Raw genomic sequence first — 24,741 nt, forward strand, 5'->3', positions numbered from 1 at the left:
AACTTGAAATTGGAGCAAAGGAGACATCATAACTATATAAAAAATTGAGTATGACTGGGAATTGGGTTCAAAGAACTATTTTACACACCTACTTTAAAAGCCCTCAATAAGAGGCATTCTTTGACATGGTAAGAGAAAAAAGTAAAGGCCAGAGCCATTAAAGCTCATTCCTTGGTAGACAAAGATCTGATTACTAAATTCTTATATATTTTCTTGCCACAAAAATAAAAATAATACTGAGATAAACATATAAAAACTTATTTTTTAAAAATTAATCATGATAAGTAACTGGTAAATAAAATTTTAAAATTATTGTAGAGTTATTTTCTAGGTAAAATTTGCCCTTTATTTGGAGGTAAATGTTCAAACTACTGAATTACTTTAATGTACTTTCAAATTCTTTCCTTTTAATTACCTCTATCCCTTTGGGAAGTAATAGATATTATAGAACGAATTCCCAAGATACTTTTTCCATATTCATTTTTCTTTAGAACTACCTTACAATTCTGTTAAAAAGAAGTATTTTTATATCAGAATTTTAGTGCTGATTCAAAGTAAGAGATAGGCCTTTAAGTGATGATATAATACTTTTTCATAAGAGAATCAGAATCGATGCATGACATACAAATATTTACTGATAAGTTCTTTTGATTAAAGTGTTAGACTTGTTAAAAAAATTTTTACATCTTTGAAATCATCTTTACAAGATTCTTCCAATTTATAGTCTTTCTTTTGCAGAACTTTTATTTTAAAATACTGATCAAGGATAAGAATATATGGCTTTTATTTATGGATAAATAATTTCCCTAGAGAGGTGACTCTAAGACTAAAAGTGGTAGAGAGGATACTGATCCTTCATAAAGGAAGTAGATCAGAAGGATCTCCTTCTACCAGTGAAATTATAGATCTGGTTAAAAAAATGCTATATATAGCCATATATAATTCACATTTTCCATCCCCCCACCAATTAATAATTGTGGATTCGTTATTATTTTGATTAATCCTATGAAGAATGAACTAAAATTAGATCTATGAAGTCAAATTTTGAAATATGTATTAAACACCTACCATGTACTGGCACTATGCTAGGCTCTTGGTCAATACACATTTATTAAGAGCTTTATGCGCCAGGCATTGTTCTAAGCACTGGAGATACAAAGTAAAGTGCTCTTGCCTTCAAAGACTTCACATTCTATTGGGGTACACAACTGCAAAATAACTATGTACATACAAGATATATAGCAAGAATGAGAATAATCTTAGAGGTATGGCATTAGCAGTGAAAGGGACTGAGAGAAGCTACTGGTAGAAAGTGGAATTTGAACTTTGTAAAAGGAAGGCCAGAAAGCTAGGAGGGAAAAGTGAGGGGACAGCATTATAGGCTCCTGGGAATACAAAAATCAAACAGTTTGGCTTCTTTAAAAGTGCTGTTCAGGTTCACTACAGGGGCTTAGCTGATCAGTGTTTTATCCAACTACATTTTTGGTATCAATACTTACGTAACCCCATTAAAGTGTGAGCTACTTGAGGGCAAGGACCTTGCTCTAGTCTTTCTCTGTATCCTGAACTTAGCACTGTGCCTGACATAAGCAAAGGTTTAATTAGTTCTGACTGACTTAGCATGCCACTTAAACATCTTAAACAAGCTAGGGCCTCTAGAAAGAGGGACTGAATTTATGAATATTCTCAATACATCAACCAGAACAAACTAAGATGATAAAATTCAATATGAAGGGAAAATGTTCAATTCAGAGGCATCTATCAGACTCTAATTTCTTTCTGTTACATAAAATACTGTTCATGGAAAACTATTCCCCTACCCCTCAGTATTATGCATCAATATAATGTTATAAATCAGAGAGTTCAAATAACCAAAACCTGAATCATTTTTATAGTAATTAGATGGAATACTATACCCTGTTTCCACAGAACCCAGATTATAATATCATGAAGCTGGTAAATTTTTCATTCAAATATTTCTACTCTATCCACTGTCCCCCAGAGATATAAATGAATACACTAAAAATGAACTTCAACATTTTCAAATGGAAGAATCATGAAATAAAAATATCACAGAAAAGTTCCCTAAAGACCCCAAAACATCTAATCTTCAGTAGTGAGAGAACTGTTATATACATACAAATCTTTTTACCTATTTTTTATTTTAGAAAATGCCTAGGTGCTAGAGAAGAGAAAACCCTCTTTTAAGCTCTTCTCCCAGATTTTTTGTTTAAGTTGAGATTAATTCACCTCAAACTCTTGACCATCAAGCTGGATATTAAATAGTTCTTTAAATAGCTTCCATAGCTAGTTAGAATAACCTGTCCCAAAATTGGTACTAAATGGGGGATGAATGGAAAAGCAAAGATGATATAAAATGTACTGTACCTTTTCCCCCTCCTAAAACCTCTATATCCTTCTACAGAATAAAATTCTAAAGAATTTTAGGGTTCAGCATTTGGTCAGACAAATGAGAAAAATTCTCCAAGTTTTGTTTTGTTTTTTAAGTTAGCCTATCTATTTTCTCTGGACTAAATGAAGAGAGAAATTTTAGTATTATTTTTCAAAAGATTAAATTTTCAAAAAACAGTTTGTAACTACAAAAATAATTCCACTCTAGTCAAGTCATGCAGGAATAGTACAAAACATATTAGACATATATATGATGTATTTTCCTATCTATCACCCTTTAAAAAATTCATTCTTTTACTCATTTAAAGCATTTACTGAATATCTACTTTAAAAGTTTTTTTAGGTACTAAATGATATCCAGAACACTGAAGAGTTTAAACAAGGAGTTTAACACAAGAAATTACTAATAACAGATACTTTTACAGATACTCATGGATATACTGTATATCTCAGTAGCTATACTTAAAAAACAGTAGCATCTCCCCTTTGGGAAATTTATTTCACAGTAAGAAATCAATACTTCTGGCACATTTCCCTTTATAGCTGTATTTATGAGAAGCTTTTTACTAGACCCAGGTCTCTGTAATAGTTAACAATATTCGAACATAATTTAAATTATTTAAGAAGCAAAAGGAATGGAATTATTATAGAAGAATTCAAAATATTTCCATTCATTCAGGTCAATATTTATTAAATACATATATACATATACATATACATACATATACATATACATATATATGTATATATGTGTATATATATATATGCATCCCCTAGGGGAGGGGATGATGCCAAAGAATAAGAAAACATTATCCTAATTCTTAAAAAAAAATCCCTTATCTTCTGCTGTATTGGTTCCAAGGAAGAAGCCCAAAAAGTGATAGGCAATTGTGGTTAAGTGACATGACCAGAGTCACAAAGTTAGGAAGTGTCTGAGGCCAGATTTGAACCTAAGAACTCCTGTCTCTAGGCCTGGCTCTCAATCCACTGAGCCCCCCAACTGCTCTACAATTCTAATTCTTAAAACCCCAATTTCTGGGGGAAACATAATCAAGTCATAAAATGAGTTTTGAATAACAATACAAAATGTCAAGAAATGCAACTTAATATACCATATATCACATTAACGTATTTAAATTAAATTAGTATGTGCTGAAGAGATGCACAGGAAAGGAATAATCAAAGCAGAATGGAGTTAATATAAGATGGCTTTCTGGAGACAATGAATTTTAAACCAAAGTGTGAAAGAAATGTTAATAACAATAACATCTGATTTACATAGTACTTTAAGGTTTTAAAAGGTCCTTTTTTGAATAACATCACATGGTCATGAAGAAGAGGAAAGTGTCAAAGTGGGAAGGACCCCAAATGCACTAAACAAAGGAAATAGGAATTAGAAAGTCCCAGTTAGCCACAATGATAATAATAGTGGACAGGCAAAAGGGGGAAAATATTAGCTTATACATACTTTAGCAAGTCTGTTTGTTAGCCTGAAAAAGCAGAGTACAAGGAGTTTATAAAATTGTCAATTCTATAATGGAAAGATCAGAATGACTATTATTAGAAAGAGGGAACTAGTATAAAAGGAAAGGAGAAAGAAAGAAATATTTATATACCTTATGTACCAAATACCATATTAAGCACTTTATACAAATATCTCATTTAATTCTTACAATGCTGTGAAATAGGTGTTATTGTTATCTCCCATTTTACAGCTGAGAAAACTGATGAAGAGATAAAGAATTTTAAGTGACTTGGTCAGTGTCCCACCATTATCAAGTGTTTGAGGGAAGGTTTGAACTTATCTTATTGACTCCAGGCCTGGCTCTATCCAATGCACCAACTATTAAGCTGACTATGTCTCACCGATGCTTTTTTAAAATAGTACTATTAGGGGACACCTAGGTAGCTCAATAGATTAAGAGTCAGGCTTAGAAGATGGGAGGTCCTGGATTCAGATGTGACTTCAGACACTACCTAGCTGTATTACTTGGGCAAGTCACTTAATCCCCATTGCCTAGCCCTTACTGCTTTTCTGCTTTGGAAATAATACACAGTGTTCATTTTTTTTTTTTAAGATAGCACTATTACTTCCCAATAACTCTGCCTATCCCAGATAGACCCCTTCTTGGTAGCAAAATGAAGTTAAACAAAGAAAGTCAATATATTATACCTCTTTTAGTACCCACAGTCTACCACCTTTCTTCCCATAGGTTTCCAAGCAAGGGAACAATGTTTGATGTTTGGAATATGTTTGATGAATATTATTCTAAAAAGAGTACATATAATTGGAATAGGAACAGACTTAATAAAGTTGATCAGATAAGAAGCTATTGTAATAATCCAAATGTATAAGTATTTTTAAAAAAGGTTTAGGAATTGTAAAAGATAAATACTTAATTAGATAGTTCCCAAGAAAAGTAAATTCAAGAAGAATTTATTAGGCAAATGGTACAATGCTAGTTCTAGGAGATTCAAAAATGAAATACATGGTTCCTGACCTTAAACATTTTATACTTTAATGGAGGAGGTAAGAGTTCCACAAATAATAACACAAACTAGACTATTATAAGCACATACGGTTTCATTGTTGTTTTTATAAGACCTAAGGAAGGGGGGGATAGCTTCTGGTTGGAAGAAATCAGAAAATTCTTTATATAGGAAATCAGCACCCCTAAGAGGGATTGTGAAGGATAAGAAGGATTTTCAATTGGCAGAGATTTGGGAGAGATGCTTTACTGACACAGAGGACAGTGAAAAAATGTGGGATGAGATAAAAGAATAGTCTAGTTCAATGTAACTTTACAGGAATGAAGAATCTCAAACAACATGGCATACTTCCTTTTTTATTTTTTCAACCAGAACTTACATATTATAGTTCTACTAATGTTAATTCTAAACTATAACTTCAATACGTAAATATTTGCAGTAACATACTTATTTAACATTTTATAATTTTAAAAATGCTTGCATATATGTATATTATCTCATGTGATCTTTACCACAGTCCAATGAATCATTCAGGGCAGTTATTATTCTGATTTTATAGATAAAGAAACTGAGATTCAGAGGTTAAGTGATTTGCTAGGTATGTACTAAGGGCAGGACATGAACCTATGTCTACTTATTTGTAATACAATATATGCCACAAATTTCCACAAGTATGTTGCAAATAAATACACAAAACTTAATGTAAGAGAAAGTTGAGTTATCCCTAATTTCTTTGCCTCTTCATTTTTCATTTCATATCGTATAGCATTTGTAACTGTTCTACCAGAAAAAGTTTAGCAATAATAATTGTAATAGCTAACATTTACATAGTGTTTTAAGTTTTGCAAAATGCTTTATAAATATTCTCAATTTATCCTCACCACAACTTTGAGTTAGGTGCTATTATCTTCATTTTATAGATAAAACAGGAAGAGGTTAAGTGACTTGCCCAGGGTCAAACAGCCAGGAAATGTTGGAGGCTAGATTTAATGTTATTGACTCACAAAGAATGAAATACTGTGATTTATTTAAGTATAATTTGATAGCAGCAACTATACCAAGATGACCACTAAAATCTCTGCACACGAACATTGATTAGCAAAGGAGTTAAGAAAGGTTATGCAAGTACTAAATTGACACTGACATTCCATTCACAGAAAACCAAAAAGGAAGCAGGGGCAGGTTCTCTGTGGTTATTGGTACATCATTAAAATTACTATGAAGATATTAGTAGGTTGTAATGCATGACATGGGAAATGTTTTTTGAAAAGGTTCTCCCTTATCTGACAAAAGTAAGATAGTATAAAAAGATTACCTGGAATTAAAATATTACATTTTTTCATATTTTCATTACTTAGACAAAAATGACAATCCCAGATTGAAATTATAACTGTCACCTGAAGGTCACAAATGCTTCCCCTTTTTGTTATTTAATGAAAAGATGTATCTGGCTTCCTCCCTCACCCACTTTCCTACACAGGCAAGCTTCCACTATTGAAACAAGAATAAGATGCTCAATACAAGAATGCAATTAGGGCAGGTTAATGCCACCATCCTTCTGCAGAAAAAGCAACATCATTTCCCTTCTGTATTTGCAGAGGTGGGGAACTAAGGATGTTGAACAGTGCATAAACTGCCATATTTGGCTGATGTACTGGTTAATTTTGTTGAACTGTTTTCCCCTTCTTTTTCAGTATTTACTATAAGGGATGGATCTCTTGTAGGGGAACAAAGAGACTTTATTTGTAAATGAAGGTGATAATAAGAAAAGATATCAATGAAATTTCTTCTAAAGGATAAGAAGCAACAGTCTACAAAAGTAGTAGATAATTTGTTACAACTCTGAGGAGTAATAAATGCACTTTAAAGAAAGCACAGTAAGGATTCCCTCTCTACTTACAGAATCTTCAAAACAAATAAAAACAGAAAATTAAGGAGGCTATAACTTCCAGGTTTCTCTGATTCAAAGTCTAAAATGGGTTATCTGATCACTGAAATAAGAGAAATAAACCTAGTTAACTGATATATCAAGTTAATCCTCATAATCACTTGTTTGGAGAAAAAAATACCACAAAATGACTAGATTTATTTGAGCAAGCTAGAAAAATAAGTTGTGTTGAGTAGTGTACTGCCAATCTTACTTCATTATACTTTGTTCCTTAAGTATCCCAATTTAATTTCAAGTTTTATTATTAAAAATCTTTGTTTCTTAATACTTATTTTCTCTTTATTCTACAAGACAAACTATTAGAGTTTATCACATCCTAAGAAGGTAGGCCAAAAGTTCCTGTTAGAAAGAATGTCTAGTAGTAATTGAAATAACATTTGAGAAATCCCTAAATTCCTACTTCTGTCACAGATAAGCCAAGGTTAACTTAGCTATAAACAATTCTCTGAGAGAGCAATGTTATGTCAGATGTCAAAACTGAGAACCTTAAATTGGCAAAGCAACAAAATTACCAGCTAGCAAACATATCAACATCTAAGTAATTCCTTTAATTATGTTCAAACCTAAAGTTATCTCTAAGTTAGAATTTTCTTATTCTTTTAATTTTAAATAACTAGTCATAAGCTTATCAGACCACTAAATCATAATAGGTAGCTTAAGCTAAAATTCTGATGAGAAAGACCAGATCAAGGAGTATTTTATTTAATGAAGTGATACCTGCTTTTAATCACATCATCAAAGACTTTAAAGTTAAATCAAGAAATATTAACAAAAATGTTTTGTTTTATAGCAACTGCTTTCTGAATTTACACCTATATCACTAACAATTAAGAGTTACAGGAAGAACATTGGGAACACAATTGGATTTCCAGTTCCCAGAATTTCTCAAATGACTTCTAATTTTAGAATTAAGAGAATCAAATTGAACTTTCCCAAAGCTTGCTTATTTCCTTCAAAAGTATCCTATGTGAGATCCAATCAGATTAATTAATTGGTTAAAGACTGAACAGTATTCAACTATAGTCTTTCTATAGTCATTCAACAAAAATGTATTAAGTACCTACCATGTATATTAAGTATCTACTGTGTGCAAAGCACTGTGTTGGGGATGCCAGAGGGGAGATGGTTGATATAAGGCTTAGTTTCTTCCTTTATAAAGTTTATGTCAGACTAACAGATATTAGAAACAGATGAATATAAAACATAAAGGCATGGCACAAAGATAAGTGTTATGACAGATTTGGGTGGGAAGGTCATAACCAACAGAAGAGATCAGGGAAGATTTCAAAGAGGAGGTGGGATGAGAGATAAGCTTTAAAGAATTCCTATAAGTTGTGATGCTTTACCTGAACTTTGAAAGAAGCAAGGGATTATAAGAGGCAGAGTTGAGGAGGGAGTGAATTCCAGACTTCCTGTGCAACGACATAAAGATGGAATGTCATATACAGGGAAAATTAGCTCAGCTACAATTTAGGACTGTGTGAAGAGTCTGGAGTCAAATTGTGAAGAGCTTTTCATATCCAGAGACAAACGGGAATGGAGCCAGTGGAATTTCTTGAGCAAGGGATAAACCTGTCAAATGTGTTCTTTGGAAGCTATGTGAAGGATGGCTTTGAAGAAAGCAAGTATTTGGTAAGAAGATTAATCAGGAAGCTATTGTAATGATCCAAAACCTGAACCAGGGTGGTAGATGTGTGAGTAGAGAAAAAGGGGTTGAGACATACAGAAATTCAATCAATAAAACTTGGCACTGATTAAAAATGGGAAGTGAGAAAGAGGGAAGAATTGAGGATGTCTGAGGTTGGTAAATTGGGCTTAGTTAGTGGTGAAACAAATGTAGAGAAGTTGAAAAATAGCAAAGTTAATAGCAAAGTTAGGAAGAGGGGAGGATTTGGGAGTGAGGAGAAGTAAAGAGGTCTATTTTGGACACAAGTTCTAGATGCCTATGGGACATCCAGTTAGAGATGTGCTACAGGCAGTTGTTGATGCAGGATTAGTACAGAGAGAGTTTAGGACTGAATGAATATAAATGGAAATGATCTATATCATGATAGTTGAATAAATGGGAGGATAGGAAAGGGATAAGGAGATGAAGAAAGGGAGAGGTTCAATCAATTGATGAGTTGCTAAGTAAATTGTGGTATATGAAAGTAATGGAATAGTGTTGAACTGCAAGAAATGACAAATATGATGATTTCAGAGAAACTTGGGAAAATTTGTATGAATTGATAAGTAAATTAGTAGAACCAGGAGAATAATTCACACAATGACTACAATGATGTAAAGGAAAATCATTCCAAAAGATTATAGAACTCTGATCAATGAAGTAACCAAACATGACTTCAGAAGACTAATGATGAAACATGCCATCCACCTCTGGGCAATAATACGGTAGTCTAAAAACTGGAGACATGGTCAATGTGATTTACTTTGCTTGACTGCTAAGATAACTAGTAGGGGTAGAGGAAGGTATAAATTAGTTGGTACTAAGAGACTGAGGGTGGGTGGGGGAAAAGAGCATCAACACAACATTTTAAAACTATTTAGAATAAATTTAGAAGGGGACACAAACAAGGAAATTTTGTTAGCACTGGGCTGGGTGAACCTCCTATTACAAACTTTTAGAAAGCCACTGATTAAGAGTCATACGAGATTGGACAAGCAAATACAGGTTGCCAGTTGGACCTCTATTACATTGAAATCAATGAGATCAGAGATACATGGATAATATACATAATACAAAATAAAACAAATTATACATAAAAGTTCACAGTTTCACATATAATCTTCCTTTTTTGTTTTTTTCTCCTAGCATATTGAGATATTCATATTTGCTGAAAACTAAGACCATAAAAGAGAAAAATTTAAAAGAGGGTCCAGCAAAGAGCCCTGGAGTGTAAACACATTGGGACAGAATAAGGATAATGGTCCTGCAAAGGAAATTAGAGTAGTGGCCAGAGGGATAGAAAGGAAACCAGATGTGACTACAAAAGCTTTAAGAAAGGGGGGAGGAGGGTAGCTGGGTAGTTCAGTGGATTGAGAGCCAGGCCTAAAGATGGGAGGTCCTAGGTTCTAATCTGGCCTCAGATACTTCCCAGCTGTGTGATCCTGGGCAAGTCACTTAACCCTCATTGCCTAGCCCTTACCACTCTTCTGCCTTGGAACCAAAGTATATTATTATCTAAGAAGGAAGGAAAGAGTTAAAAAAAAAAGGCAGGGAGGGTGTCTAAGAGAAGGGGATGAATCAACAGTATAAAATTCTTTGGAGGGGTAAAGAAATATAGAAACCAAAAATTTTGATTGATAACCCTGGAAAGCAGTGATGAGGTTGGAATCCAAGACTAGAAGAGGTTTAGTAGTGTGAAAGCTGAGGAAAAAGGAAATGAATACAGACAGCTTTCTCTTCTAGAAATTTCTGAAGATTTCTTTTGATAAAAGAGCTATAAGCATGTTTATAGTAAGCACTAGGGAAGAAGTCAATGAAAAAGAGACTAAAAGTTAGGGAAAAAAGAAGGGATGATCAAAGGGATAAAATGGAAGTCAACAGGACTGAAGGTACAAATTAAAATGCAATAATTGCTTTTCCTCTGAGAGTGGAGCAAAATAATATTGATACTCAAGGGTATTTAGAGTGCAGAATTGAAGAGAAAGAGCTCTATAGACTCAAAATTTTCTGCTAAGAGAAAGGAGAAATGGGTGTAGGTCAGCATCGTCAAACTCAAGTAGAATTTTATTTAAAAATTTTGCATCTATGTTCATTAAGGAGATTTGTGGTTTTTCTCAAACTCAAATAGAAATGGGGGCTCCTAATACATCAAGATCCCTGTGAGTCAACACAATGACTTAGTTTTAAACTGAAATGTTTTCTATGTTTTACTGTATTTTATTTTATTAAGTATTTCCCAATTACATCTTAACCTGGTCCAGGCCATACTTAGAAGTATTGCAGGCCACATGCAGCTTCTGTGTTTGACCCCTCTGATGAAGGTAGTTTCAGAAGAGAATAGGTTTGGAACAGACACCAAGAGGAGTAGAACAATAATGATAAAGAAAAAAAGAATACTTGTTAGCAGGATCTTGTATTTGTCTGGCCTGGTAGCAATGAAGACCTTTACTGAGGAGGTTGTAATAGGAATTGAGAAAAAGAGACATGTGTGCAAGATGTTACAGATAAAGAATTAAAGGTCATTATCTTACTGTGTGTGAAAAAGAGATGGAGAGGGAAAAGTCAAAGATAACACCCAAACTATGAAAATAGGAGAAAGGGTGAATGGTGGCTTGTTTTCCAACAATATATGCAACATAAGAAACCTTCAATGTGGTTACGTTATTTAACTTAAAATATATATTACTGTTCCTTCACTTAAAAGATGGGAATCAAATTATTTTAAAATCTATTCATAAATTAATATGTTTTTTATCTTTTCCCCCTCAAGTTTTAAGAAGTAAGGATTGGTAGGAAAATATCCTGGCATAATAATAAGCCTGAATAGGTTTTTAGTTATCTATATGAATAATCCTAATTCACAATTTTCACTCTGACTATACAGGAAATGCTTTTTGCAACCCAACACATCTTAGAAAGGTTTCATTCTGACTGCAACAAGGCTTCTTCTGGCCTCAGAAACTGAGGGATAGAAGCCTTTATAACCTTCATTCACATAAAGCAAACTTATTAGACTGGGACTTACAATACCTTCTAATAATACTCTCATAAGCAAATAACTCTAAAAGGGAGCTTTCTGAAATACATGAATTACAGATTATAGAAGAATTACATGTTATAGAAGAGACTAGGCACAAGAACTATAACCACTTATGGTTAGTTTTCTATTGTAAAATTACAACACTCCTATGTAAGGCTTCTCTTGATATTTAAGATTCACCTCTAGGCTCCACTTAACTATGTTTACATATTTCCATATAGTTACCATAAAATCTCTGCTGACACACAATACAGGAAATACATACCTCTCCTAACACAGCAATTAAATATCACAAACTTTTGTGGAACCTTAAGACATCTCAAGACTATGGCTCTAAATTGGACAATTAAATCCATAAATATTTACTAAGTAACCATTATCCAACACCCCATCCCTTAGTAGGACAAAAAATAATAATTACAGAAGATAATCAGATATATATATTTATCTTCTTAAAGAACTAGAAGGTACTTTGAGACTTTATCCGGTAGAGGCAGGTCAATACCTAAACTATTCAAGATAAGAAACTCTTATTATTTAACTTCTACTAAGAATCTTCATTCAGTAAATTATGTATTTACCTAAAGTTCTTCCTATTACAATTTTGGAAAGACAGCTGGTCATCTTTACCATTAAAATATCCCTTTTATTTGAAGGCAGTTATTAAGTTGCCTCTCGATTTCTTTTCTTATTTTAAATCATCATAGTACCTATAACCTTTCTTCATATTCCAATTCCTTAATAACCTTTATAATATCTTTCAACTCTCTTCAATGTCAATGGGTAAAATAAGCAAGTAAAGGATCACAGTTCAATAGATTTTAGAACTGGAAGAGACCTTAGAGATCATTTAGTGCAACCTCTTCATTTTAAAGATTAAGAAAATTAATTTTAAGAGCTAGGATTTGCACATAGATCCTCTTGCTTTTAACTTGGGTTATTTCCTAAACTATTAAACACTAAACATTGGAAGAATAACTTCTTAGCTACTATGTGATAACTCTTCATTGCTCTCCAGAATCACATTTTTAAAGTATAAAAAAATAACTGTTAGAATACATTTTCATCTTATACTTCCGTAGAACACTTCAATTATTTTCAGTCGTGATCATTTCCCATATTGTATCAAATCTCACCTGAACTATTATAATGATCTCCCTGCCTCAAGACTCTCCTCTATCCAATTCATCCACAAAAAAGCTGCCAAAGTGATATTCCTAAAGCACAATGTCACTCCACTGCCTCCTGGTTCGAATGCAAACTCTTCTGCTTGGTATTTAAAGTCCTTCATGACTTTACAAATTCAAATTTATTATACATCACTTAGCTACACCTACTCTATGGTGCAATCAATCTTCACATATAATTAATCATCTTTATCATTGCAAAAGCTATTCCCCATCACTGGAATACAATTCCTTCTCCCTCCTACTTTTTAATTTTTCTTAAAACTCAGCTGAAGCACCACCCACCACATGAAGTCTTTACTTATTTACCTAGCTACTACCCTCCTCCCAAAAATTATCACAAGTTTATTTTGTATATACTTATATATAGGCGCATTGCCCCCCTCCCAAAGAATTTAAGCTCCTTGAAGGCAAGGATTGTTTCATTTCTTTCTTTGTATTTCTAGTGCCTAGAAAATGGTAGGCTCTTAATAGATAATTGATTAATTATACCTATTTATTGGTTCACTTTGAGTTACATAATAAATAGATGAAATATATTCCTAAATGACTGTGTGTAACAAACTTTTGTAAATTGGATTACATTTTAAATACAATAGAAGTGATTATTTAAAGGAAACTTATGGACAATCACTTCATAAAGTGAATAATCATAAGGAAAGCTCCTAGTGCATCTGTTTTATAGGTTAAGATTTTGGTATAGTTAGTTTTTGATAAAGTGAAACAAACTTATAATGTATCTTGCCTTACAACAAGGCAAATTAAGCCACTCTGTCCCAAATAAGACTCATTCTTTTTGTTTCTAACCACTTTGACTTATTAAGGTTGTTTTGAGTATAACCCTAACCTTCAAAGTAAGGCATATCTCATAAGGTGATGCCATCTATAAACTTAACAACAGGGATGTTTTACAATTGTAAAAATGTTAAAACAATGTCTTGCATAGGCCCCTTCAGATTATTACTTCTTTTCCTCAAGTTGAGATTCACCAATAATAACAGTTCTAAGTACTATGAACAGTTTGATATTTCTTCTAATAATTCTAAAGACAACACAAGACATGGTACTTATACTTCCAGATGGTACAACCATTAATGACAGTCCAGCTCTATATTCTTTCCTTTTCTCTTCCCTACCCCAACTCACCCAGTCTTCTGTTTTTTCTCTTTTCCCTGTATCCTTAAATATTTTATAGGGAGATTATAGAGTGTGTTCTGGGGGGAAAGAGTCATCAGGCCAGTTTGGCTAGAAGGTCATGTATATAAAACAGAATTATATATAATAAAGATGAAAAGGTGGTTGGTACCAGATTGTCAAAAGCCTTGAATGCCAGGCAAAGGAGTTGCTTTTTTAAACTCTTACCTTCTATCTTAGAATAGATACTATTCAGTTCCAAGTATCAGATCCAAGGCAGTAGTGCAGAAGGAAGGGCTAGGCAACTGGGGTTAAGTGGTTTGCCCAGGGTCACACAGCCAGGAAGTATCTGAGGCCAGATTTGAGCCCAGGGCCTCTGAGCCACTTAGCTACATCCAAAGAAGTTTTTTAATGTACCAGAATAGTCTTGGATTTTAAATCAGGCAATCTGGGTTTGAATCCTGACTCTCAGGGCTAAAAATGATGCTGATTTCTATCCTAGAACATCTGGTTTATTGAGAAGTATAACACTTGAAATAGGTTTTAAAACATTAATAAAGTCAATATTTATTATAGCCACTGTTTCTTCTCAACCTACCAACAAAACATCACAGAATAGATTACCCTGACAGAATTTGCTCTTTATAAAGCAATACTGATTTCTAATTAGCATGCTGTTCTTTCCTTAAATATTTAAAAGCCCTAGAGATTTTGTGAAGCTTGCTCTTTAACTAAACTCAGAATGCTATAACTCATATATCTAATGATAATTAAGTAATAACAATAAGGCAAACTGGAGTTTGTTTTTTAGCCTAGTTTTAAGATTAATCAAATACTACTGATTAGATAGAACTTTGAAACAAATATATATGTAGATATATCATAGATGCTTAATAAATGCTGAATATCTTGAGTTATAGAAGTTAGTTACAGAACTTCTCCCTTTTACTTTTAAAACAAAGTTTATACCACTCTCACTTCCCAATAATCCCCTCCCTACAGCACAATCTCTCCCAACCCAAACATTTAAGCAATTCAATAGAGATCACAACTGAGAGAATATATAACATTCCAAAATCATAATAATTCACCACCTTCCAAAAGGTAGGAAGTATTCTAATATCAGTCATCCTCTCAAATTTTAAAAACTAATATAAAATGGGAGAAAATTATTCCTAAGCATTAATACTATTCTTCCAATTAAAAGAAGAAAATTAAATCGCTTTTTCTCTTTGTAAAATGAGAGCAAAACAAAAGAATAGTTTTCAGTATAGATTATAAAAAGAAGAAAAGAATAAGGAATTGGGCCTGTGATTTCAGTGATACAGAGACCCAAAGAAAAGATGTATCCTCCTGCATTGCTAGAGGGCACTTCCTTACCTAATTGGGACTGAATGAACACCCAATGAAATTGGATGAGAAAGCCCTTTATCAATGCAACATGATTTATCTTTTATTATTATCATTTTTTAAAAAACACGCTTAGGGATATGATTGGGGATGTAGCCTCTAAATGATCATCCTACTGCAAACATCAACAACATGGAAATAGGTTCTGATCAAGGACACATGTAAAACCCAGTGGAATTGCGCATCAGCTAAGGGGCGGGGTGGTGGAGGGGAGAGAAAGAATATGATTCTTGTAACCAAGGAATAAAGTTCTAAATTGACTAATTAAATAATAATTTCAAAAATTAAAAGGCTATCTGTGACCATAAAAATAAATAAATAAATAAAAACCACCCTTATCTTCTAAGGCAGAAAAGTGGTTAAGGGATAGGCAATAGGTATTAAGTGGCTTGCTTAGGGCCACACAGCAATAATGCCACATTTGAATGCAGGACCTCCCATCTCTAGGCCTGGCTTTCAATCCACTGAGCCACCTAGCTGCACCATGCTCCATCCTCCATGCATCTTTTAAAATAAGTATAAATTTAGCAATGAGAGCAGTAAGATATAAAAGACATCAAACAAGATACTATAAGATTCCCACAAAATATTAATTCCATAAAAATAAGGGAAAATGGATGATAAGATCAATGCTAAAGTACTCCAATGCTAATCAATTAGTTGAAGTCTTAAGATTAACTCTAACTTCCGTTACTTTATAAGGAAGAAGGGTAGCAACAATAAAAGTAAGCTATCTGGGGAAATCCCTTTAGCTTGTCATACAGAAAAACAACCACTCATTTCTAGGGAAGGGGGATTTTCATACACAGCAACAGTATTAACTGCCTACTAACTTGCATTTCTGTCCTCATTACCTTTTTCTTAAAAGCAAAACTTGATAACGCAGTAATTTACTCAAGTAAGAAAAATTCAGTCTCCAAGAAACCTTAAAAAAATCTCATTTTGTGCTACGAGAGTTTTGGACCATCTAAAGTAGTTAGCACACAATACTATCTTACTTTTAAATATCTTCATCTCAAAACACAAAACCTGAGGCAGTGGTTGAATCTTTAGGCAACTTCATAGTTGGTTTCTCCTACTTTGTAACCTGACAAGATACCAAAGAGCTTTAAAATATTAAATAGAGGTGGTATGGATTTCTTTGGATGGGTTAAGAAAAGCAGCACATCCCTCTTAAAAACATAAAGGACTATTTTATAGGATATTGTTCATTGAGTCCCAAGTATTTGGATATGTCCTCAGGGTCTATTTAAGAGACTTGATTGAGGATAAAATTGAGAAGAGTGACAAAGGGACCCCTTTTCTTTCCCTATTCCCAACATAATCTACCTAAGCAACAGGGCCAACAGTACTGACAGTGTCATAAATGCAGGCAATTAGAGAATTAGGCCATAAAACCACCCACTCAGGTACAACAGCTCTGACCTCCAGCTTTAACACATGCAATAAAAGATCCTGTACTTCCTTCTTTCAGGCCTTCTTCACAACCAATGAAATGACAACAAAAAAAGAAATCCATTGTCTGCCTGCCTTATATTGACCTGATCAATGAAACCAAATAGATGCAGGTGAAGGATTTAAATTTTTTTTTTCTCTAAATGAAAGAGGAACAATTTCCTCTTTAGCATGCCACAGGATAGCTTTCTGAAAGGACATATTTCTAGCACTAACATGATATATAAATGTAAATAAAATCAATAAGATACTCTATGTCAAATGAAACATTTACTTCTTTTTTCTAACAATCAGAAACAAAACTAGAAAACCAGCCCAATCCTGTCCTGATCTAAAACTGTGAGAAGCACCAATTCCAACATTTCTGCTACCCTAGATGAATTAAACTCCAAGTTTAACTTTTATCCTGGCCATTTAATTTTATTTTTTTCTTTCCCCAAACTACATATCCTTAAAAATCACAAAAACCATTATCAATTACTCCTGGTTAAGACTTACTAACAAAATCTCCTTACAGTCAAATGAGATAAAAACCCAACAAGCATGCTGTGTATCATGTCCCCAAAATAACTACTATACTAATGTATAGGGAATAAGGATTCTTAATAAAATGTAGCAAGCTATGCTAAACACATCAAATAGTTTTTTTCTTAATCTGCTAAAATGATAGACACTGCAAAGTCTCACTAATCTTGGCATAAATTGTCCAAATTTCAATATGCTGGCAAATATATCTATCCATGAAAAACAAAGAAAACAAACAAGGTATCTGAGGAAAGCACTGACTGGAAGTATCGAGTTAAATACTAGAAAGGTGAACTGTGCCAACATCACTGGAATGTGGGCAGAGGCAAATAGATCTTAATTAGGAGACCTACAATTAATATGCAGTAACTCTCCAAAAGGGAGCAAAGCAGTTTGGTCTGTTATGCCTTAGAGCAAATAACTAGCATTATTGCCATCCACAATAGCCACAGGGTAAGAAATGTGGTTAGTGTGGAGCCTGCACAGCTGCTCTGTGGGAGGATAACTTCAGGGACTGAAAAGATGGGGAGGTAGCAACGATGCAACTATTTTTCTCTTCCATCTTCAAATCACATGTCACATGATTAAAGATGATAATTTCCTACAGGACTGCACAATGTAGGCTTCTTGAGGGCAGACTTTTTTTTAATTACCTAAGGCTTACCAGATAGTAGATGGTTGTTGAATGAATAGGTTGGGGTTAAGCTACTGTTAAAGTGGAAGAGAGTGGCAGAGAAGTATATCATAATTGGTTCACTTCAACAAATAAGAGAAAAAATCCTAGGGATCTATACAGGACCCAAGAAGCCAAATGTTTCTGATGATAGGTGCAATTCAGATGAAGAGCTTCCTTTCACAGCATATTAAAACTATTATTTCTTTGCAAAGCCAGTCAGTTTGGGTTTACAGCTATATTGGCATACTGAATTCTTTCTAACTTTTTAGGATCCTGTACTCCTGAAGGAACATTCCACTCAGAGAAAAATAACTTCCTTGTTGGGTAGACAAAAATCCTCAGCTTTTTAAAAACATGAAAACAAACCTTAACCAAACAAGAAGGTTTCTGAACACTGAAAGAATGCCTGGGTGCCTATTAGTTCCTAAGACTGTGGTTTATAATTTGATCTTCATTTTTCATACAAATGAAATTAATAAAGCTTGCAGTGCATATGTCAGAAAGGAAGCTTTTCTTAAAAAATGTCACTTGTTTTGTCTACCAAATATATTTTCATGCTCAAGGAGGTATGGTAAAGTAAAAAGAACACTGGCTAGAAAGTTGAGACCTATGTTCTAGTCTTGGCTTCGACTGTCATTAATAGTGATGGGTCATTTTGAACAAATCATTTTACCTTTACAAGCCTCAGTTACTTTACCTGCAAAAATCAGTGTTAGAATAAATTTTCCCACTGTTTCTAATAACTATGATGGACTAAACTGACAAATCTATACTCTACCTCAAGAAGAAAAACACGCAGCTACTGAACACTGATTTTCTAGAGAATTTGGAAAAGGAAAACTACACTGTGACCAAAATGTAAGAGTAAAAAATAAATCACAAAATTTCATGGAAAGGACCTTAGAGATTATCTAATCTAGTCCCTGTACATTTTTCAGATGGAAATACTGAGGCACCAAAAGATTAAATGATTAATAGAGGGAGTTAGTGACAAGTCCACAGATTGGAACTAATGGCTTATGATTTTCAGTCCCAATTTTCTTTCCTTTATTCTCATTATTTTTGTGTTCTCATCTTCATCTGTACTTATGTTTTGACTGACAGTAAGAAAGCTCCTCTCTTTCCTAGTACATGTGCCCACTAAGGCTTCAAAACAAGTCATCCAACAGTTTTTATCTACCTTTAATACTACTGGATTTTCTTTAACACTAATTCAAAATGCAAAACCCTCACCTGTTCTCTACCAGCTAAACTGTCACTTACATTGAAAACACACACACCACTTAAAAGAGTTGCAATTCAGTTTTAATGTATATCCAGTTTTAAATTGCCATATGTTGTAATCAGCATAAAATGTTTATACTTTATCATTTTATTGGGCTATGAGGGATAACAATTGGTAGGCTTAGAAAATTTTAAAACAATAGTAAGTAGTTGCTTACATGGAAAATATAATACAATCATCTCATATTCTAGATTACAAATGAAAATAACCTCACTAAAATCCTATCACAAAAGGTATAAGGTTATATGTTATAATTTTCTGAAAAGGTTCTTTGCTGTAAATTTAGAATGGTATTCCAACAGTTTAAATACATATTTAAAATCATATGTTATAGTCTTATATCATGCAGTCACAGATAAATACATTGAATTTATCAGTCCACCAAAAGTTTTTCCACTCTATAGCCAGCATTATCAATGGAATTTACAATTTAAAAACTGAAAATGACCAAAAACCTTACCTAGTCCAATCTCTTCTCTTTACAGATGAGGAAACTCAGGCCCTTAGAGGTTAAGTTAAAGTGATTTGTCCAAAGCCATAGAGCTATTGGCTGGTAAATTCTCTAAATAAAGATTTCCTGAGTTTCTGTATGATGCTCTTTCCATTATAATGACTGTATTATATCAAGATGTTTTTCTTTACTGTTACCATCTAAACTGTAACTGGCTAGCCTTGTAGCCAAAGCCTCCAACTATAATTCTAAATATGGATTATTTGAATTCTGTGTCCCTATGTTGAAGACCTAAATCAAAGAATATGGCAATTCTATGCACCATTGTACCAAATCCCAAAGCAAAAGCTTAAAGTAAAAAATATAAACTTTCAATTTCAGAAAGGGCTACAGGTCCAATAATAAACAAAAACTAAGCAATTAAATGACGTTAACAACAAAGGACAAAAACCAAAATCATTAACCCAACAGGATATACTGTATTGTTCTTCATTTATTGGTATTTTAATGGCCAGATATACAACATTAAGTTCAAATGAGATAGGCTTTAAGAAATCTTATATCTTATGATATAAGATTGGAGATTGGGTGGGGGGAACAGGACAGGTTGAAATATAAAAATAGACTTCTGAAATTTTTAACACTATTTAAACCATAACTTTAATTTCTGGTACTTGAGTAGAAAATGATACAATAGGAGCCTAGAGATACCTATTTTTAAAAAGTCAAAGACATTAACACATTTACCAATAATTTTATTATCAAAAATTCTTATATGTCAATGAGATGTTACCCAGATATTTCCTAATCAAAACAGGAAAAAGTCAAGAGAGCTGTAATAGTGAAGGACAGGTCTCCTCTTGGTAAAGAGAAGTAAAAGCAGGTAAGTTTTTTGAAGGCTCCAACTGGCACACTAAAACTGTAACTATTAATTTAAAATTTTTAATTGTACAGGACACAATTTTATATCAGTCACTTAAAGCAAAAAGAAAAAAGGAATTAAAATTCAGGTCTTTTTGAAAAGCTAAACATTCCAGAATGGTTTTGGTTTAATATCACCCATTCCTAGTGAATTCAAGTGAAATTGTGACAGAACACTCAGTACTTATTTTCTTGGAATGTTGAAAAAACATTTAAGCTAAATTGAATCCTGAAGAGAAAACCATGCTTTGATTGACTTGCAAGAATGTTCAGAAATTTGCTTTACAGAGAAATGAACAGTTTAAGAGGGCAGAACTGCCATGATTTTTCTTATTTTGCAAATACTATAAGTACAAAGTTAGCTTATTTCCATTAAAAAATAATCAGAAGAAAAGACCACTCTGTTCAGGGAAGACAGTGAAAAGTAATGCTTTAAGAGTACAGGTCACTATCTTCATTTAAGGTAGCTATTAATATTAAGGCAGAAGTTTTAAGGTGGGGGGGGGACCCTCCTGTTCAATAAAGTCTCATTTGAAATAGCTGTTTCTTTATCAACTTTGCCCTCTAAATTACTCAATTCAAATAAGTTATTTCCCATTAACTCATCATGTAAATGGGTAGGAAGTTGTTGGCATCTGTTTAAAACTTTAGTTTGTCACAGGCAGCAAGTAAAATATTGTGGTGCCCAAACATTAGGTCCTTGAATACAGGTGGATCTCTTTCTAACCAGTTTATGGAAAAACTATGATTGACAGCTGTAATATCTAACAACCTTTGAAATGTAAACATTTGGTGATGCAGTTAGCTCTTAAACACAAAATATAAGCATGCCAGACAAGAAAAAAATGTTTTTTTGACATCCTTTAAGTAGACTAACTAGCTGCCTTTAGAAAGTTTCTCAATTATACTGCAATATACATGGAGCTAAAATTGATATTATCAGGCAAATCTCAGTTCTGAAAATAAGCAGGTAAATTAAAAGTAAGTCTATTTTTTTGCTGCTGTATCTTTTTTAAAAAAGCAAAATCAACTCACATTTAAGCACCAACTCCATGCAAGTAACCTGAACGGTTCAGTCTTTTTGTCATGTATGAGGCCTTTGGTTCTCCAACTACATGGGATCTGTGTTGTTAGCTTAAAAAATACAGAATTGGCCTTTCAAAAAAATAATAATAATCTACAGCAACCAATAAATAGTCTCAAAACAATCCTGCTGACTGCAGTTGCCTTCTGAAAGCTGGGAAAAAGGAGGTGGAGATAGAGAAGAGTCAGGGAAAAGGGACGCTGCAGCTAGCTACATAGCAAGAAACACGCCCCCATCATGTCCTCCTTGCTCTGTCAAAAGGCGGGTTGTTGTCAGTCTCCTGACCAGGCTGCCTTAGAAACGCTCCAAAAAAAAAAAAAGGAGGCAGGAAGCCTAATAACTGAAAAATGCCAGCTCCTTCTTGCAAAGGAGGGGCCTGGGTCCCTTGTCTCCTCCCTCCCCTTCTTTCCAGGGTCTCTGGGTACATCTAAAGGGGTCCAGGGTACAATAGGGAACAAGGGGGCTTTGCCGAGGATATTCTGTGTGCACTAACGGCAGAGCACGCAGGAAACGGCTGGTTATCTTTCCCTTTCTGTTTCAATCAAGTGTACTACAGAACAGTACCCTCTTAACCCCCCTTCTCTTCAACTCCTGGCAGCTGCTCTTCCTCCTCCCTGAATCCCCCTACCCCATCCCTGTGAATCAAAACTCCCCCTCTATATCCAAGGAAAACAAATACAGCAATACCACTGGCTGGAGCTGAACTCAACTTCCCTTCCTTGGGCAACTTTCTTTATTCAGTTAAAAGGGTGTTCAACAGCACCCCAATGCTGAGAATCTCACCCAAATACTAATGGAGAAAGGGGAGAAAAGAGAAAGCTATTCACCCATTATCAATTCCATTAGAGGAAATGCTTTATTCTTCCTGGCAAGGTCTGTCTCATATCCTTTGCTTTCTCCCAACCACCAACAATCACTAACCCATATTAAAGGAAGGCTGTCCCTTTATCTGCCCTGCTCACCCCTAATCCCGCTTCTCCCACTCTTTCCAAACCTTAGGATTGGCCTGGAAAGAAATGGATCAATAATCAAATGACTGAAAAAAAGAAGCGAAGGGCGGGAGGGAGCCAGAGTTGGAGACTGCGTGCTCCCAGGCGCAGTGGGTGGGGTAGGAGAGCAGCTGCTTCCCCTGGGAGGAGGATGCTGAGTGCCCCCCTCCCACCTCCCCTCTCTGGGCCCCCTTCCCCAGAGCTGGAGGGAAAGCCTGCTGGGGCTAAAGGGGGGGGGCACCATTCTGTTTTCTTCTGAGCTTGGAAAGGGGACAGTAGTGGGCTCTTTTCCCTACATGTAGCTAATCCTTTTCTCTAGAGCCAGGGAAGGGTGGAGTTGAAACTGGGTGATCTCCCTCTCTGGATAGATATCTGTGCCCCTTTAAGGTTGGTAATCTATACTCCCCTCCAAGAAGGGATCAGCATTCTCTTCGGAGTGGGGACGGGGGAGAAGGAGAGAAGGGAAAGGAAAGGCATTTCTCATGGAGAGATTGGGAAAGTGAAGGAAGATCTAGCTACCTTGGGTGGGGGGTATGAAGAGGGAGTGGTTGGGAATACAGGGCTCTGGATGGGGAATGGGGTGAAAAGATCTCCAAGTCGAAGGAAAAATAAGGGAGGGGCAGAAGTTGGAATAAGGGGCGACAGGCTAGCATCTTCCCTCCTGGGTGTGGGGCAGGAACGCAGCTCCCCAATAAAGCCTACCTCAGGGGGAATATGCTAAAGGAAAACTGCCCCAAGAGTAAAACATCTGCCCAGAGAGAGAGGCGGGGATGTGGCGGGATCAGGTCTCTAGGATGGGAGGAGGGAGGAATCTTACTAGGATGAGGTAATCTGGTCAAAGGGGGGGGGGGGATCGGCCCCGGGATGGGAAACCCGAAGGGGGTAGGGAAGTCTGTGCCCGGGGTTAGGGTTGTTTTTGGAGGATTTTTTTCGGGGGGAGGGGTCGTCATAAACAGCGTCTGCCCTTGGCCCAGGCGGGAGAAAAACCCGGGGTGAGGGTTCCCTTAGGGGTCTGTCCTCGCAAGGGAGGGGAGGGGATCCCAGGTTGGGAAGGGCGCCGGACCCGGGTGGTCCCCGGATCAGGATGCTCGGTACTCAAGAAGGAGGGGTCATGGGGGAGGGTGGGTCTGGGGGCTCCCCGGAGGGTCGGGACCCCGGGCCCGGGGCTTCCCCGCCCCCTTACCTCTCCGCTGCCGCCTCCCCCGCCGCTCTCCCCGAACACTGCCCGGAACCGGCGCAGATTGGTGCCGATGGCGGCCGAGACCTGCAGCGCCGCGTCGAAGCCAGGGCCCACCCGGAGCAAGGACGGCCCTGAGGAGGCTGAAGACAACGACGAAGACGCAGACGAAGCGGACGACGACGACTGGGCTGCAGAAGCGGCTGTGGAGGAGGAGGAGGAGGAGGAGGCGGCGGCGGCGGCGGCAGCGACGGCGGCAGCGGCGGCAGAAGAGGAGGAGGCGGAGGAGACAGAGGAGGAGGAGGAGGCGACGGAGGCCGCTCCCCCCGGAGCCCCGGCCCCGCTGCTTCCCGCCGCCGCCGCCGCGGCCGCCGCGGCCGCCGCCACGGCCGAGGGGGAGGGGGGCGCCCCGGGGCCCCCGCCACCGGCCGGGGGCGCGGGGGGAAGCAGCAGGGCCGGGACACGTTGCCGTGGGGCGCCCCCTAGGCCCCGGCGCCCCCCGCCGCCGCCGCCCCCGGTGGTCCCGGGCCGGGCGGGGAAGCGCCACCGACAGCTGTGCGCCATGTTCGCCCCGTGAAGTGAAGCAGCGAGAGGGAGAGGCGACAACACAGGGGGGCGGGGAGGCTGAGGGGGGGCGGGGAGCCCCGGAACCTGCATAACCCACGCTTCGCTGCTTGTCCGCCAGCACCCCGCCGGCCGCTATGCAGAGCACCGGGCCCCACCGGAGAGCCCCGCAACCTGCATAATGGGCTCTGTCCACCCTACTCCAAGCCCAGAAACTTCTGCAGCATCCAGGGTCCGGGGTTTTCCCCTCCTGCCCGCTCGCTGGCCCCGCAACCTGGATAACAGAATGCCCCGCCCTCCGGGAGCGGCAGAGCTGGGGAGGAGGGG

The 24,741-nt window shown here is 36.4% G+C and overlaps 1 protein-coding gene across 4 annotated transcripts in view; it reads right to left on the minus strand.

Moving 5' to 3' along the window:
• Positions 1-24,429, minus strand: part of KMT2A (lysine methyltransferase 2A) — an 83,286-nt gene extending 58,857 nt beyond the window's left edge. For 2 of the 4 annotated variants that reach the window (XM_056794300.1, XM_056794299.1), the window contains exons 1-2: positions 23,857-24,429; positions 21,636-21,734 (exon numbers count right to left, since the gene is read on the minus strand). In XM_056794300.1, the coding sequence (XP_056650278.1) occupies positions 21,636-21,734; positions 23,857-24,414 (657 nt within the window). In that variant the 5' untranslated portion in view covers positions 24,415-24,429. The remainder of the gene's footprint in view (positions 1-21,635; positions 21,735-23,856) is intronic. The other 2 variants (XM_056794302.1, XM_056794301.1) reach the window with 1 other exon arrangement.
• Between the last annotated feature and the right edge of the window lie 312 nt (positions 24,430-24,741).

The sequence above is a fragment of the Monodelphis domestica genome, chromosome 4 (assembly GCF_027887165.1).
Source record: "Monodelphis domestica isolate mMonDom1 chromosome 4, mMonDom1.pri, whole genome shotgun sequence".
NCBI lineage: Eukaryota > Metazoa > Chordata > Mammalia > Didelphimorphia > Didelphidae > Monodelphis > Monodelphis domestica.